Source organism: Callithrix jacchus, chromosome X, assembly GCF_049354715.1.
Source record: "Callithrix jacchus isolate 240 chromosome X, calJac240_pri, whole genome shotgun sequence".
Lineage (NCBI taxonomy): Eukaryota > Metazoa > Chordata > Mammalia > Primates > Cebidae > Callithrix > Callithrix jacchus.
In genome coordinates, this window is record NC_133524.1 from 25209796 (window position 1) to 25230381 (window position 20586).

Genomic DNA, 20586 nt, shown 5'->3' on the forward strand with positions numbered 1-20586 from the left:
GTTCTGGAGTCCATCAGCCTTAGTTGAAAGTTCTGGATTTGGAATGAAATGGAAACTACCAAGCATTGGGAAATTGCCAAGGCATAGTCATTGCCTTTGAGGCGCTCATAGATAAATGAGAAGCTAAGACAAATACATAAATTTATATATGCTAGCCAGAAGGATGAATCATATTATTTTGTGGTATCTTTTCTGCTGTCCCTACCTCTCCCTTAAAGGTTTTTGAAATAAGGGTGGTTTCTGGGAACATGTAAGGTGTTAACCCAATTGTCCTTTATCTGAAATGATGTTGGAAGCTTTCTAAATGGAGATCCCAAAGAGAAGAACAAAATGTAAATGTGCATACCCTTTTTCTTGACTTCCACATTTTTTCCTCAGCTGTTTACTCTTAGCACTGCTCTCCAGAGTTGTCTTAGAATTTATATTAGCAGGCAAGGTTAGTGTCTACTAATGTAACTGTATAGAGAGACAAATGAAAATCTTATCCCCTTAGATTCATTCAATGGGAACTTGAGCTTAGAGATTGACATGGTTTGGCTCTGTGTCCCCACTCAAATCTCATGTTGAATTATGATCTTCATTGTTGGAGGAGGGACCTTGTGGGAGGTGATTGGGGGCAGATTTCTCCCTTGCTGTTCACATGATAGTGAGTGAGTTCTCATGAGATCTGATTGTTTAAAAGTGTATAGCATTTCCCCCTTTGCTCTTTCTTTCTCCTGCCAGCATGTGAATATGTACTTGCTTCCCCTTTGCCATTGCCATGATTATAAGTTTCCTGAGGCCTCCCCAGCCTTATGGAACTGTGATTTATAAAGGAAAGAGCCAATTAAACCTCCTTCCTTTATAAATTACTCAGTCTCAGGAAGTTCTTTCTAGCCACAAGAACGAACTAATATAGAGATCATCTGTAATCTTCCCAATTTTACACGTGAAAAACTAGAAGTCTCATGTAGGAAGAACCTGTCCCAATCATCAGCTAGTTGTTGACATAACATCTTGGCCACCTCTTCCAAAGGGAACCAGAAGTTATTCTTTTTATGAGGCCAAGGGAACTTATATTTGTGTGCTACTCTCTGCTAAACACAATAGTAGTTAGCTGTAATTCTCACAGCATCCACATGAAGAAGGCGTTTGCATTTCTTGGATGAAGAGTCTAAAGCTGATATAGTTTAAATCTCTTACCTAAGCAAAGTTAGGGGCAAAGCATGATTAAAATTCAGGTAGAGTGAGGGTTTTTTCTTTTTTTGACAGAGTCTTGCTTTGTCACCCAGGCTGGAGTACATGGTGCGATCTTGGCTTAGTGCAACCTCCACCACCAGATTCAAGCGATTCTCCCAAGTAGCTGGGATTCAGGTGCCCGTCACCATGACTGGCTAGTATTTTGTAATTTTAGTAGATACGGGGTTTCACCATGTTGACCAGGATGGTCTCGATCTCTTGACCTCGTGATCCACCCTCCTCGGCCTCCCAAAGTGCTGGGATTACAGGTGTGAGCCACTGCGCCCGGCCTTGGCTCTTATAATTTTAAGGATTTAAATACCCTTAACCAAATAGCAGAATGAAATTGGCCTGTTAGAGGGATTTACCATTACCTGCAAATGTTATCTTGAACCCCTGAATTTTATTGGGTATGTTAAGTTTATAACTAAACTTACTGGGTATTTTAATTTTCAGTTGCAATCAGAGGTTTTGTGTGTGTGTGTGTGTGTGTGTGTGTGTGTGTGTGTGTGCGCGCGCGCGCGCATGCATGTGACACAAGCTCTCACTCTGTCACCCAACCTGGAGTGCAGTGGTGTGATCTTGGCTCCCTGCAGCTTCGACCTCCCCAGCTCAAGCGATCCTTGTACTTCAGCCTTCGAGTACCTGGGACTACAGGTGCACACGGCCACATCCGGCTGATTTGTGTATTTTTTGTAGAGACAGGTTTTCATCAAATGGCCCATGCTGGTCTCAAACTCCTGAGCTCAAGTGTTCCTCCTGACTCGGCCTCCCATTAGGATTACAGGTGTGAGCCACCGTGCCCAGCCAGGAAATTCTTGTTGTTCTTGAGACGGTCTCACTCTATCGCTCAGGCTGGAGTGCAGTGGCATGATCTCAGCTTACTGCAAGCTCCACCTTCCAGGTTCAAGCAATTCTCATGCCTCAGCCTCCCAAGTAGCTGGGACTACAGGCACGTACCACCACACCTAGCTAATTTTTTTGTATTTTTAATAGAGTTGGGGTTTCACCATGTTGCCCAGGCTGGTCTCAAACACCTGAGCTCAAGTGATCTTCCCACCTTGGCTTCCCACTGGGATTACAGGTATGAGTCACCATGCCCAGACAGGAAATATTTATTGAATACCTACAATGCACTAGGTATTGTACTAATGGACTCTTCAATCCTTTGGGGAATCATGGTACAGGATGTAGAACTCGGTGACTGAGGCAGTGGCAGAGGGGTTGCCTAAGCAGAGGGCACAACTTCTGGGCCCACAGAGAAATCCATTCATAGCTTGCTTTGGTTTTATGTCTTACATGGAGTGGCAGTTTTCTCACTAGTCTGTGTAGATATAGGTTTCAAAAGAGCAGACAAACAGGATTTCTAAAGAGAGAGGATCAAGGGACTACTACCTTAATTAAGAACTCTGTTGCAATCACCTTGATACCCTATTTTCCTGTTACAAGAACAAAAATCATTACATGAAGGGTACCATGGGCGTCAGACCCCACTAGGAAGCTCTGCATATAGAAGCATGTTTTGTATGAGATTTTAGTATTTTTTAAAAGAATAGAATGATTCTAGTATAGCAAGATTTTTATTAGTTACTTTGTCATATTTGCTTTATGTTTTCCCTCTCCATCCATCCCTTTTCCTCTCTCCCTTTCTCTCTCTCTTACATACACATGCTTTATGCTTTTTTGCTAAACCATTTGAGAATAAATTGCAAACATCATGCCTCTTTACCCCTAGATACTTCAGTATGTATATCCTCAGCTTAAGGGTTTTCTCCTAATAACCATGATACAGTTATTACCCTTGAGGAATTTATCATTGATATAAAAATAAAATGGAACATCTAAATTTCCCGTAATGGGGCTGGGCACGGTGGCTCACACCTGTAATCCCAGCACTTTGAGCGGCCGAGGCGGGTGGATCATTTGAGGTCAGGAGTTCGAGACCAGCCTGGCCAACATGGTGAAACCCCGTCTCTACTAAAAATACAAAAATTAGCTGGGTGTGGTGGTATACATCTGTAATCCCAGAGACTCAGGAGGCTGAGGCAGGAGACTCTCTTGAACCCAGGAGGCGGAGGTTGCAGTGAGCTGGAATCTCGCTACTGCACTCCAGCCTGGGTGACAGAGCAAGACTCTGTCTCAAAAAAATAAAACTAAATAAAAATGAATTTCTCGTCATGGCTGCCTGTTCCTGTATTGGACAGCTCAGGTCTGGAATACTCTCAGAAGGCACTGCAGCAGAGGAGGCTGCTGAGCATAGTGCAGCAGAGCCCAGGGGTCGAGGGGCAGGAGACTCTCACCTCAGCAATGCAGTAGACCACTAGTGGGCGGGAGCTACAGGAAGCCTGGCTGGGTGCCAACAGAATGAACTAAAAGTCTGCAGACAGAAGGGCCACCCTCCACCCTGACCTTCAGAACGTTAACAGCTGGCAGTTACCCCTATCAGCAAGATAAAAGACAAAGGGAGTTCTTCTCTGAAGACACTGATGGAACTATTTCAGGAGAATCAGGGGAGCTGGTGTGGTGTTGGTGGCCGTTGAAAAGCCCCATGTAATCAGGAATTCAGGGAGCTCACTCCTCCAAGAGCCCCCCGACCAGGGCTTACAGTTAGTGACTGAACAACCAAAGATCACCATGCATCTGAGGAAATCCTACAGTGAGAAAGAGACTAACAAAGGCAGAAAAATGGACATTAACCCTAGAACAGACAAAATCTGGCCAGAAAAGAGTGCTTTAAAATAGAATTTGAAATCCAGGCTTGGTGGCTCATGCCTGTAATCTCAGCACTTTGGGAGGCTGAGGTGGGTGGATCACCTGAGGTCGGGAGTTCGAGACCAGTCTGACCAACATGGAGAAACCCTGTTTCTACTAAAAATACAAAATTAGCTGGGTATGGTGGCCCATGCCTGGAATCCCAGCTACTTGGGAGGCTGAGGCAGGAGAATCGCTTGAACCCGGGAGGTGGAGGTTGCAGTTAGCCGAGATCACACCATTGCACTCCAGCCTGGGCAGCAAGAGTGAAACTCTGTCTCAAAATAAATAAATAAATTGAATAATAAATTATCTACAACCCCTTGTTAACATCTTAGAGAAGATTGCATTTTCCAAGATGGCCATGAGGATAGTTTTCTATGGTGTGATCTTGGCACCCCTCTGTTGAGAGGGGGAGTCAAAATTTCCTTCCCCTGGAGTCTGGACAGGCTCTGGCTACTTAGCTTAATTGTAGTCACACAGCTGGCAGTCATAGGCCAGCTGTGTGACTTCTGAGCCTGGTTAAAAGGCCATGCGGCTGCTGTCTTTTTACTGAAGTGGTGTAAGGATCAAACTAGCCCAAGGTTGCCGTAATGCAAATGAAGAGGCCACCGCAAGCTGCTCAGACAGGCAGTCTTAGTTGTTAAGTCATCTTGCCCAAGCATGACTTACAAGTGAAGGGTCCCTTGGATGCTTCCAGACCCCAAGATCTAGTCACCCTGCAGCCTTCGAGTTTTCCCAGCTGAGGCCCAGATAAGCCATCCCTTCTGCAGCCTGTCTAAATTCCTGACTCACAGCATCTGTGAGTATCATAATACAGACATTGGGCTGAAAGGAGTCCTGTAATATCTGGATGTTTTAGGGCATTGAATTTGATAGGGAGTAAAGTGTGTGTGAATTCTTAGTCTTTGGCTCTTCATCTCTGAAGTTACTGACTCACTCTTTTTGTTTTTGTTTTTGTTTTTGTTTTTTTTTTGAAGTGGGGTCTCTGTCACCTAGGCTGGAGTGCAGTGACACAATCACAGCTCACTGCAGCCTCAGCCTCCCGGCTCAAGCGATCCTCCTGCCTCAGTCTCCCAAGTAGCTGGAACTATAGTCATACACCACCATGCCCAGCTAATTTTTAATTTTTTCTTGTAGGGACTGGGTCTCCCTATGTTGCCTGGGCTGGTGTTGAACTCTTGCCTCAGCCTCCCAAAGTGCTGGCATTGCAGACATAACTGACTCACTGTTATTAATAAGAATAACCAAAACATGGTCTGGCCTAGAGTGGAGGCAGCCCCAAGTTTGGCAGATTCCAAATCTGCAGCCTATTTTGATCTCTTCTTAAATTCAGGAATGAATTTTCGTGAACAAAGGAAAACTCTTAAGCTCTTAAGGCAGGGAGAAACTGCTCATGAAGCAAAACAAACATCTTAAAAGTAGAAACTAAGTTTTCAAAAAAAGTGATTTCTTGAAGGACATTCACAGTCATTTGGTAGGTCTCCATTCACATGTCAGGTTGTTTCTCCTGAAGGACTATTCAATTAATCATTGTTTAACCCTAGTAAATCCCAAAATTAATGACTTATGATTCTAAAAATCAGTGTTTTCAAAAGATTGAAATCTTATAACTACAACTGGAGAAAAGAAGTTAAAGAGCTCACCTTCACACATGGACATAAACACAGGAACAACAGATACTGCAGACTACTGGATGGGGGAAGGAAGTGGGTGCGGGTCGAAAAACTACCTATCAGGGGCCAGGCGCGGTAGCTCATGCCTGTAATCCCAGCACTTTGGAACGCTAAGGTGGGCAGATCATGAGATCAAGAGATCGAGATGACCATCCTGGCCAACATGGTGAAACTCCGTCTCTACTAAAAATGCAAAAATTAGTCAGGTGTGGTGGCACGTGCCTTTAGTCCCAGCTACTCAGGAGGCTGAGGCAGGAGAATTGCTTGAACCCGGGACGTGGAGGTTGCAGTGAGCTGAGATTGCACCACTGCACTCCAACCAGGGCGACAGAGAGACTCTGTCTTAAAAAAACAAACCAACAAACAATAAAAACTACCTATTGGGTACTGTGCACAGTAGCTGGGGGCAGCATACCCATGGAACAAACCTGCGCATGCACCCTCTATATTTAAAATAAAAGTTGAAATTTTTTTAAAAAAGAGCTCACCTTAAAATAATATATTCTCCATTATATTTTACCAATTTTAACATGGTTAATGGGAAAAATCCATTGCCAACTCAGATATTTAGTTGGTGATATTAATCAAAAGCCTTTAGTTGATGATATTAATAACAATTATCACAATGAGCTGGATCATTCTGTTGGGGTTTTTTGGTGCCTTGCTAGTAATTTTTCCATGTATTGCTCCTTATCTCATTATTGCTGCTCTGAAACCACCCCTCACCCCCCACCAACTGCTAAAGCTGAACAATGGACAAAGAAAGCCTTCAAGTAATCCAGACAGAGGAGACTCTACATTTTAGGAGGCATGGTCTCTGTTGATTGAAGACAGTATAAAATATGTCCTTAGCCTCTGCTTTAATTAAAATGTACTTACTGTCAATCGCTTGAACCCGGGAGGCAGAGGTTGCACTGAGCTGAGATCATGCCATTGTACTCCAGCCTTGGCAACAAGAGCAAAACTCCGTCTCCAAAAAAAAAAGATACTTACTATCAGGTGACTTGATTACCTGAAAAAATAATAATTTTTTTCTACTGCCTGTAAATTAGTCAAAAAGAGGATTAAAGCCAAGCCAGTGTTATCAGCCACTATGGAAACCAGGTATAAAGAATTATGTCTGTGAACTCCTGCTCTCAGGAGGCTAGTTAAATGCTCTTGGCTACCTCCTGGTCCCACCAGAGGGAAGGCTCCCTGCATTAAATCGAAAGTCATTTGTATTTCCGTGTCTATTCACCCGAGGTCTTGCTGAATGTGAAGCTACATGGAACCTTTCTAGACAAAGCAAATCATACTTTCTGGAAATATAGTAATTACCTCCAACTTTCCAATAAAAGAACAAAGTATAAAAAGCAGAGGCTGGCTCTATCCTGCTAACCTAGTAACCCAGTGGGAAGAGATTTTCTTATTCCAGTAATTCCAAGTGGAGAGTGTCATTGACCCATTTGGGATCTCATCCCTACTTCTAGGGGAATGGAACACTCTGATTGGCCAGGCCTGTGTCATATGCTAATTCCTAGAGCCGGGGAAATAAAGTCTGAGGATTCAGGATGGGGTGAAAGGTGGCTACTTAAAGGAAAATGAAATATAGTTAGCAGAAGGAGGAGAAATGAATGGTCTGTTCTGTTTGGGCAAAACAAGGAATGCCCATTACTGTGAGGGACCCTTGAAGTCTGAACTCTTAAGTGGGTTTTTGCTGATTTCCTGGGTGCATGCTACGGTGATGGGGCTTGATGGGATAGTAGAGAGATGATGTAAAAATAACAAACAATACATACATTCAAAATAAAAAGAACAGAGGCTGGGCTTGGTGGCTCACACCTGTACCCTTACACTTTGGGAAGTCTAGGCGGCTGGATCACCTGAGGTCAGGAGTTCAAGACCAGCCTGGCCAACATGATGAAACCCTGTCTCTACTAAAAATACGAAAATTAGCTGGGTGTGGTGCATGCCTGTAATCCCAGCTACTTAGGAGGCTGAGGCAACAGAATCGCTTGAACCCAGAAGGTGGAGGTTGCAGTGAACCAAGATCACACCACTGTACTCCAGCCTGGGTGACGGAGCAAGACTGTCTCAAAAAGAAAAAAAAGAGAAAGAATGAAAGGATCGTCAAATTTAGGAGAAAAACAGAAGAAGTATACATGTGTGTATTTGAGTCTAATGACCTGTTTGCATACACTAAGTCAGAATTTTCTAACCCCCCCTCACCTGCTCCCTTTGTCAACTTTGAACTGATACCAGGGAAAAACTGAATTGGTAAATTTGAATAAGATGATGTATACTGAGAAATGCAGAATAAAAATAGGAAGTCAAAATTAAGGAATGTAGAGAAGCCAAGTAAGTAGGGGAAAAATGAAGTCAAATAATTAGAAAGCAGAACTGGAAAATACACAATATACCAGAAGACTTGCAAAAACAGAGCCCTTTGGCGAGAACATTCATTTAAAACCGAAATGTTTTTCTTGGTAAGTTTGTTATTAAAAAAAAAATGGTTCTTAGAACCTTTTGATTTAAACTGAGTATCTGGCATTAACACATAGGAAAGATACTTTCAACGTATATGAAGAAAGCACAGAAAGATTATAAAAATCAGACATTTCATACTTATTTTTAGGCTAACTAATTAACTAAAAAAGGCTTATCCTCCTGTTTGAGCTGATATATAATTAAGGTATCTGAGTACAAAGAATTTGTCCCCAAACCTAATGTAGAATGTAAGAGACAAAACCTGATATTTTTCAGCTATTCTTTTTAAAAAATACAAACTTCTGGACTGGGCGCAGTGGCTCATACCTGTAATCCCAGCACTTTGGGAGACTGAGGGGGGCAGATCACTTGAGGTCAGGAGTGGAGACCAGCCTGTTCAACATGGTGAAGTGTCATCTTTACTAAAAATATAGTGATCAGCCAGGCATGGTGACGGGCACCTGTAATCCCAGCTACTCAGAAGGCTAAGGCAGGAGAATCCCTTGAACCCATGGGGCAGAGGTTGCAGTGAGCCGAGATCGCACCACTGCATTCTAGTCTGGGTGACAGAGAAAGATTGTGTGTCCTTAGTAGGGGCATGGATGAATCTGGAAACCATCATTCTCAGCAAACTGACACAAGAACAGAAAATCAAATACCGCATGTTCTCACTCATAGGCGGGTGATGAACAATGAGAACACATGGACAAAGGGAAGGGAGCACTACACACTGGGGTCTGTTGGGGGGAAATAGGGGAGGGACAGCGGGGGGGTGGGGAGTTGGGGAGAGATAGCAAGGGGAGAAATGCCAGATACAGGTGAAGGGGAGGAAGGCAGCAAATCACACTGCCACGTGTGTACCTATGCAACAATCTTACATGTTCTTCACATGTACCCCAAAACCTAAAATGCAATAAAAAAATTGTGTCAACACCAACAACAACAAAGAAAAAAACAAACTTCTGAAGGCATTATCTATTCTTTGAATAAATCATCATGAAGCTACCATAGGTGAGGCAATCTAGTATGTGCTATGGGGGATACAGAGACAGATAAAAGTTTCTTTCCACATGAGTTTTATAACAGGCTGATAATCCAAGGAAGCTTGAAGAAAATGCTTCCTGAAATTTGGTTCTCTTAGACCATTTAAAGCTCATAGTTGAGTTTTAATTATTGCAGAATCATCAGATGATCCCAGGGAATGGGTTCTCAGGGCGCCTAAGCTTGTGAATCCTGTAGTCAAGAATCGAACCCTCATCTAACTTCGACATCTGACTTTGTCATTATCGCCCTCCAGGATCATAGGCTTTTCTTTGAATCCTGAACTCCAAAAAACTCTGAAAATCGAATTTCTTTTTCTTATATTTGCTGCCAAAATTCATTTTTGTGGCAAAAGCAGACTGGAACTGACTTGATTCCATAGTCTTTATTCTACTTAATGGAAATGTTCATGTATTTCACTGCAGCTATGTTGTGGCTCTCTAATACTCTGTATTGTACAGTGTATGGTATAGACTACTTTTTACCTTCCTAAAATTGGAAAACCTTTTAATTCTGAAACCATCTAGGTCTGCAAGTTTCAGGGAAGAGATGAGAACCTGACTGTGGCCACCTCACGCCTGTCAGCCAGCTCTCACTGCTCATGGCATGCTTGTATCCTGTGGCTCCTAGCAGGCTGCCAACTTGGAAATTTAAACATGTATACTTTCATTATCCCAAAAAACTCATAATTGTGAAAAAATGATTAGTTCATACTGATACTCCCAGTTCCAGTTTAACAGCAGAGTTCTACTTCTTCCCTACTCCAGAGCTTCCCTCTTCCTGTTAAAGAAAGAAAAATCAGGCCGGGCGTGGTGGCTGAAGCCTGTAATCCCAGCACTTTGGGAGGCCGAGGCGGGTGGATCACGAGGTCAAGAGATAGAGACCATCCTGGTCAACATGGTGAAACCCCGTCTCTACTAAAAATCAAAAAATTAGCTGGGCATGGTAGCGCGTGCCTGTAATCCCAGCTACTCAGGAGGCTGAGGCGGGAGAATTGCTTGAACCCAGGAGGCGAAGGTTGCGGTGAGCCGAGATCGCGCCATTGCACTCCACCCTGGGTAACAAGAGCGAAACTCTGTCTCAAAAAAAAAAAAAAAAGAAAAAGAAAAAAAAATTAGCTGGGTGCAGTGGCTCACACCAGTAATTCCAGCACTTTGGGAGACGGACACGGGCATATCACCTGAGGTCAGTTCAAGACCAGCCTGGCCAACATGGTGAAACCCCGTCTCTACTAAAAATACAATAATTAGCTTGGCATGGTAGTGGATGCTTGTAAGCCCAGCTACTTGGGAGGCTGAGGCAGGGAGAATTGCTTGAACCTGGGAGGCGGAGGTTGCAGTAAGCCAAGATCACGCCATTGCACTCCAGCCTGGGTGAGAGTGAGACTCCGACTCAAAAAAAAAAAAAAATTATCTGTTACTTGTTAAAGATGGTAGAGAAGGCTTTATTCGAGAGGGACCACTACAGTGGAAAATTTGCAGTAGTGGGGAGAGATCAGGCTGAACTCCGAATGCAACAAGGAGAAGTGGAAATTTATAGCTAAGGGGCAGGGTGTGGGTCAATAGGTAGAAAGTTACTAAGAGAAAAAAATCCAGGTTGGAGGGGATTCTTGGTGAAGGAAGGCCAGAGTGATAAGATACGGAAGGTAGGGGGACCAGACACCAAGGGTAGGGGATTTTCACTAAAATGACCAAGCAGTATTTTTGCTAAGACCTGGACTAAGAAGGTCAAGATAGAACCCAAAGTCGAGGCCTAGTCAAAAAGAGGACTCAGAGCTGGGTGCGGTAGCTCACATCTGTAATCACAGCACTTTGGGAGGGTGAGGCAGGAGAATCACTTGAGCCCAGGAGTTTGAGACCAGCCTGGGCAACATGGCAAAACCCCATCTTTACTATAAATGCAAAAATTAACCGGGTGTGGTGTGCCCATAGTCCCATCTACCTGGGAGGCTGAGGTGGGAGGATCACTTGAGCCCAGGAAGTTGAGGCTGTAGTAAACTGTGATTGTGCCACTGCACTGCAGCCTGAGTGACAGAGTGAGACCCTGTCTCAAAACCCAAAAAACCCAGAAGAACCTGGTTCAAGTTTGGTCAAAGAAGAGAGTCTTTGTCATCCCACAGTGAGAGCATCAATGTTTCTTTTGTGATTTAAAGATAATTTTCTTTCTCTTTAACCAGGATGCAAAGTATTCCTTCTGGCATGTGAAAAGCTAGACTTATGTTTTAACTTAGATAATAGGGACTTCATTTTATAATGGGATTCACCGTGATAAATATCAGCATTTTTAGCCCATTTAAAATTAAAATTATATTCATATGGAACCTTTTAGGGGTAATATACAGATGTTCCTTTGAGCATCTATATATTAGTTGAGTTTTAATTATTGCAACTCAAAAATATTGTAACTCAAAAATGCACTTGGCTGGTAACAGTAGCTCACGCCTGTAATGCCAGCACTTTGGGAGGCCATGGTGGGTAGATCGCTTAAGGCCAAGAGCTTGAGACCAGCCTGGCCAAGATGGTGAAACCCTATCTCTACTAAAAACACAAAAATTAGCTGAGCATTGTGGTGGGCGCCTGTAATTCCAGCTACTCAGGAGGCTGAGGCACGAGAATCGCTTGAACCTGGGGTGGGGCCGGGGGGTAGCAGTAGATGTTGCAGTGAGCCGAGATCGTGCCACTGCACTCTAGTCTGGGTGAATGAGGGAGATTCTGTCTCAAAAAGAAAAAGAAAAGCACTTAATAATTAGATAAACCCATCATAAAGTCAAAAGATTGAACAATCAAAAAATCCTAAATTGAACTGTTTTAAATTGGGGACTGTCTCTATATTATTTGAAGTAAAATGACCAGAGATTTTTTTTTTTTTTTTTTTTTTTGAGACGGAGTTCTGCTCCTGTTTCCCAGGCTGGAGTGCAGTGACATTATCTCTGCTCGCTGCGACCTCCACCTCCTGGGTTCAAGCAATTCTCCTGCTTTTGCCTCCCAAGAAGCTGGGACTACAGGTGCCCGCCACCATGCCCGGCTAATTTTTTGTACTTTTAGTAGAGACAGGGTTTCACTGTATTAGCCAGGATGATTTCCAACTCCTGACCTCGTGATCCACCCACCTGGGCCTCCCAAAGTGCTGGGATTACAGGCGTGAGCCACCAAGCCTGGCCCCAGAGTCATTTTAAATGTTAATTGCCTAAGGCCAATTGAATGTGTATAGAATAGATGTTGGAAGGTCATTTCGGGGCCATTACACCCCTTCCTCTCTTACTTGAAGTGGGTATTTGGGGATTAAGGAATTTATCATAGTGAAAGTGTGAAGAAGAAAAGTGAAATAATCATCAATTAGTTAAAAGATTTACTGCTTCAGTATACTCACTTAGAATGAGGGAAATGAGGGATGGATTATTTCAGACTTTATCTTTTATTCTAACTTTTTTGAGAATGGAGAAGGGGGTCAGGGATGAGTGGGGAAGAAAGGTTCTGCAGATGACCTTCAAGAAAGAGTAGGTTCTTTTTCTAAAGTTTTATTTGGTAGGGAGAACAAATGAATAAACCAGAATGTGGCTGGAAGTGTTAGAAAATTGGATTTACTTCTGAATCTCTGATTTGCTGCCTTTATAACATACGGAAGAATTAAGGAGAGTTTGGAAGAGAAAACTGTTAGATGAGCTCTGCTTGTCTTTCTCTGGGCCTGGCCACGATGTTGCCCATTACTGAGCAGTCTGCAGGGAATATGGAGTGGCTAAGAGGCCTAGGCAGGGCAAGGGAGATGGGATGGACCCCTCAATATCACAGGGACCAGAAAGACCAGTGTTTGTCCAACACTTGCTCTATGTCAGGCTTCATGCACAGTATCACATTTAGTCCTTATGCAAACTAGTTTGAACCCCATTTTACAGATTAAGGCAGTTGAGACTCAGAAGTGAAGCTTCCCAAAGGTTTCACAACCTGCAAATGGAGGATTTGGGGCTGGAGGATGTTTCTGTCTCCAAAGCTCATGCCTTTTCTATCAGGCCCTCCACCCCCAGCCACCATGGAGTTTCCAGCAGGGCTGGGGGTTGCAGGCTAGGCTGATGAACTCTTCCTGCCACATGACAGCAGAGGGAGGAGCTCTGGTTTCCTCTTTTAAGTGGCCAGGTATGTTTCCTCTCATGGTGTTTTGTTTATGTAAATTTGATGCACAGCCAGCTCAGAGAAGCCTCCCAGAAGGCACTGACCTCCTTCCTTATGATCAACCCACATTTTACCCTCTCCGATGTGGCACAGTAGATCACTCTGCCTCTGAGTACACCCAGGAGATAGTTTCTCTGGCACATGCCAGCCCCGTGTCTCAGTCAGAGCCTCTCCTCTGGAATCACAGAGTCTCTGAGGTCTGTGGCTTCTTTCCAGAGAGGCAGAACTATGGTTCCTGAAGAAACACACTGGAGGAAAATCTTAGGAAACAGTTGGCACACACAGTAGGTGAATTCTTGTGGAATGAATCGATCCATTGCCTCCTGGAAACCCCTATGAAGGGGAGTGGATTTACATGTTCCATTACCTTTGTACTTGGAAGTTTTCCCACAGTGTTTATTTGAAAGCAAGTTCAGATTATATCCCAGGTCACTTTTATATTGCCACTGGTTAACACTAGGAACATTTTTGTGTTAAGAAAGAAAAACTGCTTTCAAGGTTGCCTCTTGTAATGTTCTTTCTCTCTACTAATTACATTATTTTCTTGAACTTGCTATTTCAAAGGATAAAAGTTCAACTAGAGATGGCAGGATTATTTAATTTTATCTTCCCAACCAGTAGTAACTGTGCTACCCTGGAAGCATTTTATTTCTCCATCTGTTAGACTATAAAATCATGGAACATTTTTCATGTCTTAATAGGGAGAGATAATGCATGTGAGAAAACTTCATACATGTTTCTACGAAAGGAACTTCCCGTGCGACTGGCTAACACAATGAGAGAAGTTAATCTTCTGCCGGATAATTTACTTAACCGCCCTTCAGTGGGATTGGTTCAGAGCTGGTAAGTAAACAATGTGGCTTAAAATGGATCTTCCCACAATGCTATGAACATTTGGCAGCGGGACCATTCTCTGTAGAAGTGCACAAACTGCCTGTCTGGGAATGAGTCATTTGGGACAGTTGGGTTTTCCATGCAATTAAAAGTTGTTTTTTTTTTTCTTATTGAGCTGTTCATTTTCAAGTTGTTTTAATGAAAATGCTTGTACGTTGTGCTTTCTTGACACTTTCTTGAATTTTTCTTGTGTGTGGTGGGATTGCAGTTCTTCAGACAGGATGTTTGCTGCTTTTAAGTGTTAACGTTACTTCTTTTGTTTTCCTTGTAAAGACATTCCTTGAAGGCAGTACTCCTGGTAGAACAGATTAAGTCGTTTAAAGGGGAACTTCAGATTGGAAAAATATCAGTTCCCTGCTATATTTTATTTGCTCCATGAAAAGTATGAAAAATTTTGACAGTGTAACATAAACTTAAATCAGTTATAGTACTGATGCTTTAAGGTCTATAAACTTAAATCAGTTTATAGACCTTAAAGCATCAGTCATTTAACTGAAGAAGTTGAATTTGTGATGCAAAGTTACCCCCTAGGTAAGCAGGGTGAGATTAATGAATGGTAGGATGTAAGAGCAAGTGCTGTGTTTTTAGAAAGGGACTTGCATATACAGCATTTGAGAAACATTTGCAGGTCTACTCTATGTTTTAAAAGCAAGGTAGAGGTCAGGCATGGTGGCTCACGCCTGTAATCCCAGCACTTTGGGAGACCAAGGTGGGCAGATCACTTGAGGTCAGGAGTTTGAGACCAGCCTGGCCAACGTGGTGAAAGCCTATCTCTACTAAAAATACAAAAAATTGTCTGGGTGTGGTGGCACGCACCTGTAATCCCAGCTACTCAGGAGGCTGAGTCAGGAGAATCACATGAACCCTGGAGGTAGAGATTGTAGTGAGCTGAGATCATGCCACTGTATTCCAGTCTGGGCAACAGAGCAAAACTCCATCTCAAAAATAAGTAAATAATAAATAAATAAATAAATAAATAAAAGCAAAGCAAAGTAGAAGTCACTGTGAAGAAAGCTGGAGGAGTTTGAGAGGTCAGATGCCATCAGTCCTCTCAAGCAAGCAGCAGTGCTGTCGGAGCACAGAGAAGTGGACAGAAATGCAAGCTGTGATACCACACTGCCCCTTGGTGGGTGGTGGAATTGACAGATTGCAGGTTACAGGGAGAGCATTTTAGAAGGGAGTGGTGTGGACAGATATAAGGAAAATGGAACTATTAATTAGCTCACATATAAAGGGGTAGTGGAGGCCAGTCTACTGAAAAGAATGGACATTCAATAGCCATTCCTCCATAATATTAATTATAATGAGTGTATAGGGTTAAAGTGAATTGTCTGAGCAACACTATATTGTGTGGTCTCAGAAGTACAACATCAAGTCTCTTTTCCAGACAAGCAGTAGCTTCTCACTGTGTGGCATGCAGTCTTTGGAACGCAGGAGAAATCAAAGTGACTGTGATAGTGGCTTGGATACTATAGTTCCTTGCATCCTGCTCTGGTTCCATAGCTTGTTTCAGAAAGAGTAGCAAGTTCTTGTTTGCATGAGACTTCTTTATTGCTTCAAGGCTATCATTAGAGATTTTCCAGTAGAAAGTATAAATTCACAGTTAGAGGCCACCGTGGAGGGGATTCTAGGTAGGCAAGATCAAGTCCCTTAATCCTGGTGGTGGTGACAGTTAAAGATTTACTGTTGCTTGTATACAGGCTGGGTCAGGGGCTTCAAAGTGAATTGCTGGGCTCTTTGGTGTTTTCCAACATCAACAACCAATTCTGATTCTCTGGACGGCAAGTGGGTTTAGCAGTTCAGTTCAATCCTGACAGTGCCTACCTGGACTTAGTGCATACCCCACAGCTTTTCAGCTCAACCCCACAAGACTCTCCCTCACTACAGACACCAATCACAAATCCTGGGCCACCTGTGCTTCTGACTGAGTGGCTGTACCTTGAGTTTCCACGCCCCTTTTCTCAGATTTGATAATTTGCTAGCATGGCTCACATAACTCGGGAAGGTACTTTACCTATGTTTATAGGTTTATTGGAAAGAGTACAATTTGGGAACAGCCACCTGGGCGAGGTGCATAGGGCAAGGTATGGGGGGGTGCATGGAGTTTCCATGTCTACTCTGGACACACCACCCTCCCAGTATCCTCATATGTTCATCAACCTGGAAGCCCTAGGTCGAGGATAGAGCTGGAAGTTCCAGTTCTTGAATCACTTGCCCTTTCTGGTGACCAGCCCCATCCTGAAGCTATCTAGAGGTCCATCCTACATTACCACATTAGCATAAACTCAGGTGTGGTCAAGGGGGGCTTCTTATGGATAGCAGAAGAGACTCCTATCACTCAGGAAGTTCCAAGAGTTTTAGGAGCGCTGTGCCAAGAAGCAGAAACAAAGACCAAATGTACTTAAATGTATTATATTATACTGGCAAAGTATAGGCTCAAACCAATTACTATGCCAACTCTATTTTTTTGTTTTTGTCTTTTAACCGTTCTTTTGCCATATCCATTCCAAATAAATGCATGCCATTTCTTCCTTCTTGTTTCTTAAACATTCATTTTGAAATACTTTCCTGCTTAACATAAGGGTTGCAAAACTGGCAGAAAGAATTCCCATATACCTTCCCGTAGATTCACTAATTGTTAACATTTGGCCATGCTCTATCATTGTCATTCATATTCTCTCTCTTTCTCTCTCTCTGCATACATGCGTGTGCGCACACACACACGTGTGCACACATATGTGTATATATATCTGTGTCTGTATATGGTTCACACACCCATGTATGGTATACATACACAATGTCTACATCATGCCCCTTTGCCCTGAATACTTTAGCATGTGTTTCATTGGAACAGGTCTTAGAAAACCACAATGTGATCATCAAATTTGGGAAATTTAACATTGATACAGTAATGTCTTCTGATATGTAGAACTTGTTCTCACTTTACTAATTGTCTTGATAATGCCCCCATCTTTTCTTTTTTTGTTTCTTTCTTTTTTTTTTTTTTTTTTTTTAGCAATTTCTTCTCCTGATTTAGGAATCCATTTCAGGATCATGCATTGTATTTCACTGCCATTTTTTTCCTTTTAAAAGCAAATCTTATGCATAATGGGCTGCGGACCCCACCACCACCATCCCCTTGGTCACAGTGTGTCCACCCTGCTCTCTTGACTGTCAGGCTGAGAACCTCAGAATAATCTTTGGCTTGTTTCTATTTATGACTTTCTCGAACTGTCCCCTTTGGAAAGGACAGGATGCCTACCTAGCTTGCTTGCATGTGGCAGGGCGAAGGGAATCACTGGGGCTGGCTGGCTTTGACCTCTTGGTGTTTTGACCCAATGAGTTTAACATTATCTAATCCATTGCCTTATATGCCCAGAGACTTTTATTTTATTATTTTTTTGAGGTGGAGTTTTGCTCTTGTTGCTTAGGCTGTAGTGCAATGGCGTGATCTTGACTCACCGCAACCTCTGCCTTCCAGGTTCAAGCAATTCTCCTGCCTCAGCCTCCCAAGTAGCTGGGATTACAGGCATGCACCACCATGGCTGGCTAATTTTGTGTTTTTAGTAGCAACAGGGTTTCTTCATGTTGATTAGGCTGGTCTCAAACTCCCAACAAGAGTTTTATTTTTTATTTATTTATTTTTTGAGATAGAGTCTTGCTCAGTCACCCAGACAGGAGTGCAGTGGCACAATCTTGGCTCACTGCAACCTCTGCCTCCTGGGTTCAAGTGATTCTCCTGACTCAGCCTCCTGAGTAGCTGGGACTACATGCGTGTGCCGCCATACCCAGCTAATTTTTTTGTATTTTTATTAGAGACGGGGTTTCACCATTTTGGCTAGGCTGGTCTTGAACTCCTGGCCTCAAGTGATCTGCCCACCTCAGCCTCTCACAGTACTGGGATTACAGGCATGAGCCACCGTACCCGGCCCCCAGAGACTTTTAAAAAATAATGTCCAGCGATGAACGTTTATTAGTATCAGATGCATTGTCCAAAGTTCACATGAGGCTAATGAATCAAGTGGCATTCTTGTTGGAGTATTTATATGTGTAACAGTCATTTTTAGTTTCTGGAGTGTACTCATCCTCTATCCAAAGGTAGATAATAGGATTAGTGGCAATTAATGGTTAGAAATAATTGGAATAAAGGGATAATTCTTTCAGGACATGTTAAAACCCCAAATAGAGATCGTATATTGGAATATCTGAATCTCCACTAGATCCAACAGGTCCTGGCTAGATGTAGCTGCTGCACTAATGGGCCTCTCTGAATCTCGTTTTTCTATGTTCTCCAGATCTTAATGTTAGGCACACAGTTTCTTATACTGGTCCTGATTGAGATATGCAGCTATCTTAATCCAGAAGCTGTTTCTGAGGGTTTAATTGGCATTCCTTTTCCCCCATTAAGTGTTAATGAAATTAATCTAACTCAGAAGGACCCTTCTTCACTTCTAGTTTCTAAGTTCTTGGCAGGCACTTCAGTGTCACACATGTGCTTCTTAAAATGTATATGCACATTTTTGGGTAATCAAACTGTAGACTTGGTATATAACTTAGGATACGTCTTTAAGTAGAGAAAATGCAACTAAACCTGACTCATGTCGCTAGAAGGTCCAGCCGCCGGGTGGGCTTTTGGTGTTGGTTTGATTCAGAGATTCATGAAGCTATTGAGGTCCTGCTTTTGCTGGTGTTGGCTTCATTTTCAGACTGGATTCCCTCCTGGTGGTAGAATAGCTGCAGCATTTCCAGGCTTCTAATCCACACAGCACACTGTACAAAAGCAGAGCAAGTTGGTTTCTCTGCCAGAGTCCTCTAGCGAGTCTTTTTTGTCATTTTACTGGCCCAAATTGAGACAGTATGTCCATTCCTGAGCCTTTCCCTGTGTTCAGGGGAATGCACACAGTGATAGGCTTAGACCTAAACTATTGGACTAATGAATAATTAGTGACAAGAGAAATAGGATTGCCCAGAGAAAAATTGGACCACCCAGGATCTTTGGAGGTACCGGCTTCCTGGATGCACTTGAGGCGCATAGGGGGATGGGGATGGGATGGAGACCTGAGTGAAAATTTGGAGTGCTCTTAGGAAGAGGAGGAGGAGGGATGGATGCTGGGTAGGCGACTAACATAGTAACTCTTTTTGTTCTTTTTAGGTACATGCAGAGTTTTCTTGAACTTTTGGAATATGAAAATAAGAGTCCTGAGGATCCAAAGGTCTTGGATAAGTAAGTATGGTACCACTTACCTGAAAATAAAAATATCTAGGTAAGAAAGATTTTGGTAAATGTAATTCAGGTCATGAAGACTCAGGGAGTATGAATTGGAAAAAAGCATTCATTTTCTTAATGAGTAATGACCCAACATTGAGTTGCTTTTAAATTTGAGTTAAGAATGTAACACAATACAAAAGTAATAACACTTTCAGTTTTGCTTTTATGATCTAATTTTTTAATATCTTATTCAGTTTTCCTTTTATGATCTAATACCTTTACCCAAGGTGAACTGGGCACTCAGTGTAAATACTGCAGTAAATGTTCCATCTAGTGGTAGTTTTAAGAATGCAGTAGCCTTTGTATATACATGAATTTATCTACTCAATCCTTTACAATTAAAATTTCAATGGGATATTACATTTTAGCTCAAAAACTATAGTGGTTTTATTTTGGAGAAGCAGAAAAGAGTGTGTTTCTTATACAGCAAGCTGAGTTCTATTGCTGCCATTATGCACAGACTGGCAAATTATGCCGTTGAGATAGTTCTGTTTTTCATTTTTATTTATCCTAGGAATACTAACTGTAGCTGTGTTTTTCCCCCAAAGAAAAATTAAATATCGCTTTCACATTAATTTCTTCCTGTTTATGTATATGTGAGTGGATGCATATGACAGGCCTGTTGTGCTGAGGAATTTCTAAGTATAAACCAGTCCACATAGCTGTGAGACTGAACACCTGACTTAATAGATGTTCCATCAGAAGAACTAGGGAAACGCCATCATATACAAGCAACCTTAGGAGATATTTAACCCAGTCCTCTCAATCCACAGGTAAGAAAACTGAGGTCAGAGATGTGAAGTGAGTTACCCAAGATTGTGACCCTTCATAGCAGAGCTGGACCTATAAGTTATGTCATATGTTTGAGCCATGAGTAGCTAGGTCTAGTCTAGTTGTAAACTACTATTCAAAGGAAAAACAAAAGCCCTCACCTATTTTTTGCTTTGCTGGGCGTTTTGTCTAATGGATCTGTGAAATGTGGAAGGCAGGGAAGCACTGGGTTAGAGCCCCAGATGCAGCGTTTTCCTTCATATAAGCCACTGCTGTCATTTAAGCTATCAAAATGAAATAAATTCAATCTAGGAGCTTTGTTTTCTTAAAAGTC

At 42.6% G+C, this 20586-nt stretch overlaps 1 protein-coding gene across 2 annotated transcripts in view; it reads left to right on the forward strand.

Annotated features, from left to right (window-relative positions):
- The window catches only part of PDK3 (pyruvate dehydrogenase kinase 3), a 93778-nt gene that overhangs the window by 14708 nt on the left and 58484 nt on the right, over positions 1-20586 (forward strand). For both annotated transcript variants that reach the window (XM_002762733.6, XM_008989087.4), the window contains exons 2-3: positions 14020-14161; positions 19365-19436. In XM_002762733.6, the coding sequence (XP_002762779.1) occupies positions 14020-14161; positions 19365-19436 (214 nt within the window). The remainder of the gene's footprint in view (positions 1-14019; positions 14162-19364; positions 19437-20586) is intronic.